The sequence below is a fragment of the Microtus pennsylvanicus genome, chromosome X, assembly GCF_037038515.1.
Source record: "Microtus pennsylvanicus isolate mMicPen1 chromosome X, mMicPen1.hap1, whole genome shotgun sequence".
Lineage (NCBI taxonomy): Eukaryota > Metazoa > Chordata > Mammalia > Rodentia > Cricetidae > Microtus > Microtus pennsylvanicus.
The window spans coordinates 100,109,225-100,115,118 of NC_134601.1; the positions used below are offsets into that span (position 1 = coordinate 100,109,225).

Sequence of the window (5,894 nt, forward strand, 5' to 3'; positions counted from 1 at the left end):
CAAAAAGAAGAACATGGGATGTACTCACTCATAATTGGTTTCTAGCCATAAATAGGGGTCACGGAGTCTACAATTGGTGAACCTAAAGAAGCTAAGTAAGAAGGTGAACCCAAGGAAAAACATATCGTTATCCTCTAGGATAAGGGAAGTAGACAAAATTGCCGGGGAGAAAAGTGGGATCTTGGGGGTGGGGTGGGAAGGGGGTAAGGGGAGATGGGGAGAGAAAAGGTAGAAGGGAAGGAGGGGGGACTTGGGGAAACAGGAGGATCGGGATAAAGGAAGGTTGGATAGGGGAGCACGGAACCACAATTCTTAGTTAAGGGACCCACTTTAGGGTGGGCAGGAGAATTGACCCTAGAGGGGCTCCCAGGTGCCCAAGCTGAGGTCCCCAGTTAGTTCCTTGGGCAGCTGAGGATAGGGAACCTGAAATGACCCCACCCTAGCGCAATACTGACGAATATCTTGCATATCATCCTAGAACTTTCATCTGGTGATGGATGGAGATAGAGACAGAGACCCACACTGGAGCAATGGACTGAGCTCCCAAGGTCCCAATGAGGAGCAGAAGGAGGGAGAACATGAGCAAAGAAGTCGGGACCACGAGGGGTGCACCCACCCACTGAGACAGTGGAGCTGATCTACTGGGAGCTCACCAAGGCCAGCTGGACTATTACCAAAAAAAGCATGGGATAAAATTGAACTCTCTGATCATGACGAACAATGAGGGCTGATGAGACGCCAAGGACAATGGCACGCAGTTTTGATCCTACGCAATCTGCTGGCTTGGTGGGAGCCTAGCCAGTTTGGATGTTCACCTTCCTAGATATGGACGGAGGGGGGAGGACCTAGGACTTACCACAGGGCAGGGAACCCTGATTGCTCTTTGGACTGGAGAGGGAGGGGGAGAGGAGTGGGGGAAAGGGGAGAGGGGTGGGAGGAGGGGGAGAAGAGTGGGAGGAGGGGGAGAAGAGTGGGAGGAGCTGGAGGGAAAGGGGAGGCTGAGAGGAGGTGGAAATTTGTTTTTTTTTCTTTATTCTTCTTTTATCAATAAAAAAAATTAAAAAAAAAAAAAGACTGTGAAACCCTCGTTTTGCCCTGGAGAGTCTACGAGACCAGAATCCTACATCTGAAAGTTGATAGTTAAGCTTCAAAGTGTCTGGTGAGTATGTGTGGGGCGGAGGGCATGCATGCAACACCAGGGATGTGGTATACAAAATGAGAGGATGTGAGAGAGTGATAGGCAAATGGCAGGGTGGGCAGGGCCATACTGTCAGTCTTGAGAGGCTCCAACTGTGCAGTGGACTGAGGGAGGAGTTGCAATTGGGTAGGATAGGAAGATTTATACGAGTACAGTGAGGAGTTTGAGGTTTTTCACTGTATTGGGCCCACAGCATTGGGATTCCATGTGCAACGTGGCCCTTCTGTCAATTGTATGAGTCTGTGCACGCCTCGGATGTCATTTATTTTTTCTTCCTCTGGAAAGAGGGGCTGGAGTTAGTGCGCTCGAATAGATCGGCAGGCAGATTCCTCTAAAAGAGATTGGCTGTCAAGGTAAAAACCCGGGGTAAGAACATTCTAAGACCCGTAGAAAAGAACACTGATTAAAAAGATGGCAGAGCCCTAGACCACAAGTCAAAGTTTGGACTCAGAATTCAGCAGAGAACTTCTCACTAAATGGGCATCCATAGTGAGCCCTCGCAGAACCCTGGGCTCGAGTATTTCTTCAGGCGTAGAGCATAAGGACAATTGGGGACCCAACTTCATTCCTAGGGAAGCGGAGTTAAAGGGTCATAAAGACAGAGAAATAAAAATTAAAAAATGTGCCAGAAAAGTCAGAAAAAGGTCTCACTTGGCCAGCCCTTAGCCATGTCCTCCAATGACTCATGACAGGGCCCCACAGAGAACCTGCCTCAGAATTGGAACTAAAGGCACATTATACTGCAAAATTTGGGCGCCATCTTTCAAAAAAAAAAAGGAACCAGCGCCACCTTTAAAAAGAAAGAAAAAAAGCTAAACAGTGGTGGCACCCGCCTTTAATCCCAGAACTCTGGGGAGGCAGAGACAGCTGGATCTCTGTAAGGTTAAGGTCAACCTGGTCTACAAAGGAAGTTCTAGGAGAAGCTCCAAAGCTACACTGAGAATCCCTGTCTTGAAAAACCAAAAAGGAAAAAAAAAGGTTTCAGCACATTGTCTTGCAAAATACTACTACTAATAATAATAATAATTTATGAGATATTATATTTATATAATTTATAGTTATAATAATAATTTATATCATACTTTAATATAATAATTGATAATATAATGTGTAGTTTACAAAATATAATAATTTATTATCATTATAAATAGGGTAGAGGCTGAAAAATTACCTCAATGATTGCTTAGCATTCCTGAAGACCTAGGTAAAGTGGCAAAGAGTGCAAAAGCAGACATCATTAAATAAATAAAATGAAAGAGTTAAAATCTCCTGTCAATACTCTCCTGTACTGTTAGGGAAAAGTAAGAAGATAATGAGAAATTGACCAGGATGAGCAGAAAAGGAAGAGAGGAAATACAGCAGTGGTTGAGGGAAGCGGGGAAGATTATGATACTAGGTGTGCATGTCAGGAACTTTACAGCCGTTTCCATAACTTCACCAAATGAGTGCAGACAAAAAAACAGGGTCAGCTTCAAATGTCTGAGCAGGATACTAACTTGCTGGCTGAATGAAAACTGAAAACTAAGACATAGCACAGGGATATTTAAAATGTCCTGAATTAGGAGCTGGAAGTGTGACAGCCCTCTGTGCTCCTCTGAGCCTGTTCTCTGAGAAGGGACAGCCTTGGTCTCCTATAGGCCCACTTTAGCCTTGGTCTCCAGTACCTAACATCAGTGAAGATATGTGGAGGTGAGGGAATCTCTTCTAAAATAATGGGGCCACTGCAAGTCAGGCTCTATAGTGTGACTTGGACATGTACACCTGTCCTAACTAGCCACAGGCTCTGTTCCCAGGGCATTGTCAGCACAAGAGGGCAAAGGTTAGCCTTGTGAGATTCAGCATCTCCATCACATCATGTGTGTATATGTTTTCTCCCAGTACGCATAATGATTTTTGGTCTTTCTCTTTATTGAAAATTCAGTTTATTTTATATATAGCTCTGATTTCCCCAGAACTCACATTGTAGACAAGATGACTTTTGACTCCTGGAAGTCCTACTGCCTGTACCTCCTGAGTGCTGTGATTATTTTTGTTTTGAATTTTTATTTAATTTATGTGCACTGTATTTATATCTTTTTCCTTCTCTTCTCTCCATCCCTACCCATTCCTCTCCATGTCATCTCAAATCCACAGCCCATTTTATAATTATTATTGTTACATATGTGACAATCTATAAATATATACAGACATTTTATATATTGTTTTATTTCACAATAATATGAATAGTGTAAGTAATAATAACAAAAAACACATGCATTCTTTACATAAAGATGTAAATAAAGCCTAATATGTCCATTTAGTGTTGCTTACATAGGGTTTTACTACTGAACGATTATGCCTACAGGAGACTGAATCTCCCTTTTGTAACAGCCACTGTCTAAAATGTATCATTTAGGGGTATGGCCTCGTGAGACTTCACCATTCATGTTATGTGAATTGGTGTTTTCATTCAAGTTGAAGTCTCCTTTGGGCTTCCTTACTCCTGGGTTCTGTGAAACATTACAGCAGCCTAGTACTAGATGTGAGTAGAATTGAGAGTGTTCAAACACCAGAGAAAGGCAGCCATATTTTACTTCACAGTATATATAAGGTGAGGAATACAGTGAGTGCTTAGAACGCTGATGTCATTATACTGTGTATGACAAGGAGGGGAAAGAATTGTTGAAAGCTTGAGTATTCTCAACATGCTCAAAGTGCTCATAGTACGTTATTTTCCTGATTTAGGTATCTCAGTTACCTGTTCTACTACCAAGACTCTGTCCTGCTGCCCCTGACGCCAGCCACCATGCAAAGGGGACAGAAGAGTAAGGCGCGTGCTCGTGAGAAACGGCGGGCGCTCAAGGATGCTCAAGCAAAGGAGGCAGAGAAAGCACAGTCACGTGATGGCTCTGATCAAGTTTCAGGAGATGCTAAGCCAAGCACTTCTACTGCTGACTTCCCACAGCAGTCTGAAAGCTCAGCACCCAGCAGCACTGCTAGCCAGGGAGTGACCCATGGAAGGTCTGATAATGGTGACCAGGGCCAAGGGGATGGAAATGAGCGTCCCCCCGGGGCTCTACTCTCCACTAGAAGCATGCAGATGGATGTTATGACAAGGAAGACGGGAATGCTGATGGAGTACATGCTCTACAAATACAAAGTGCAGCAGCCCCTGAAGAGGGGAGAGATGCTCAAAGTTATCAACAAAAGGTTCAAGGAACACTTCACCGAGATCCTCAAGAAAGCCTCCTATCGATTGGATGTGGTGTTTGGCCTTGAGCTGAAAGAAATCCTGCCACATGGTCAAGCATATGAGCTTGTGAGCAAGTTAGATTTCGAGGATGATGGAAGTAGGAGCAATGAGCTAGGTGTTCCTACCAGGGGCATTCTGATTGCTCTCCTCAGTGTGATCTACCTAAATAACTATTGTGCTGCCGAGGAGGATGTCTGGTATTTCCTGAATGCATTAGGAGTCTATGATGGGATCACACACGTCTTCTTTGGGGATATCAGGAAGCTCATCACTGAGCAGCTAGTGCAGGAAGAATACATAGAATACCGTCAGGTTCCTAACAGTGATCCTCCCTCCTATCAGTTCCTGTGGGGCCAGATAGCCTATGCTGAAGCAACCGAGATGAAAGTGATGGACTTTTTAGCCATGACCAGTGAAGCCTTGCCTGGGGTTTGCTTATATCGTTCTGAGCAGGATTTGATTGAAGAGGAAGAGAAAGCCCAAGCTGCAGCTGCAGCCAAGTCTGGCACTAAAGGCAAGGCCAAGGGATGTACTAAGACCAAGTTAAGTTGTCCTACTCACAAGTGAGGTATAAGGTAACCTGTGATTTATTGTTGAGAAGGTCTGTTCATCTTTTTGCAAATAAGCTGTTGATAATCTTTTGGGGGTCTTTTAGCAAATTTTTAACTTGGGGTTAGAATGTACACAGATAAATTTTGTAGCCTGTTCCTTCACTGTTGTTTACCAAGTTGGGAGCTCAAATTTTTTGGATTGATTTAAAATGCAGTTAAAAATTTGAGATATTCTAAGGATTTCATGATGTTCATAAGATACTATGGAATTAGATTAAGAAAATGGTGTGTGAAATATTAAAGAAAAATATTCAAAAGTGTTAGGCTCTTCGGTGAATATTTTCTTTTAGTCCTTTTCCTGGCATTGATGTCAGGTATACATACTGACTTTTGTTTCCGACATTAAAATATGTGTGAGAAATTAGCAGAGAATCAGATCTCTTGTTTTAAAAGTTCTTGCTTTAACCAAACACACACTGAATATCTACTCTTTCAGAGTCATCTCCCTGTGTACTGGAAATGTTCGATAATAGAAGCAGGAGGTCTGGAATATGCAATGATATTTTCTCTAAGATACTCTCATTATTGGACAGAATAGAATAAGACCTCTACTTTCTAAAGAAACAATAAGTGAGGTGATTTATGTTCAACAGAATATATCTATCTATATTCATTACTAGTTATCTTCAGGGAAGAAGGCCTTGTTTTACCTTTTTGTTCAGGGCTTGGCATACAGGACTTTGTAAAATCTTTTAGGCAAACCATTAAGAAAAATAAGGAAAATAATAAATTAGATTCTAATGCTCCCATTAAAAAATGACATTTTCTGATAAGTCTGATAAGTCAGTACAATGGGTATTCAAGCATAGATCCTTTGCACTATACACATGTATCCCCATTATACAAGAAAGAA

At 42.5% G+C, this 5,894-nt stretch overlaps 1 protein-coding gene across 1 annotated transcript; it reads left to right on the forward strand.

Annotated features, from left to right (window-relative positions):
- The first annotated feature begins 3,983 nt into the window (after window positions 1–3,983).
- LOC142840437 (melanoma-associated antigen B4-like) lies at window positions 3,984–4,997 on the forward strand. The gene has a single exon (XM_075956959.1). The coding sequence runs from the start codon at window positions 3,984–3,986 to the stop codon at window positions 4,995–4,997; it is 1,014 nt and encodes a 337-aa protein (XP_075813074.1).
- Window positions 4,998–5,894: the final 897 nt, after the last annotated feature.

Coding starts and splice junctions, on each gene's coding strand:
- LOC142840437 (XM_075956959.1), top strand. CDS start 3,984: ATGCAAAGGGGACAGAAGAGTAAGGCGCGTGCTCGTGAGAAACGGCGG.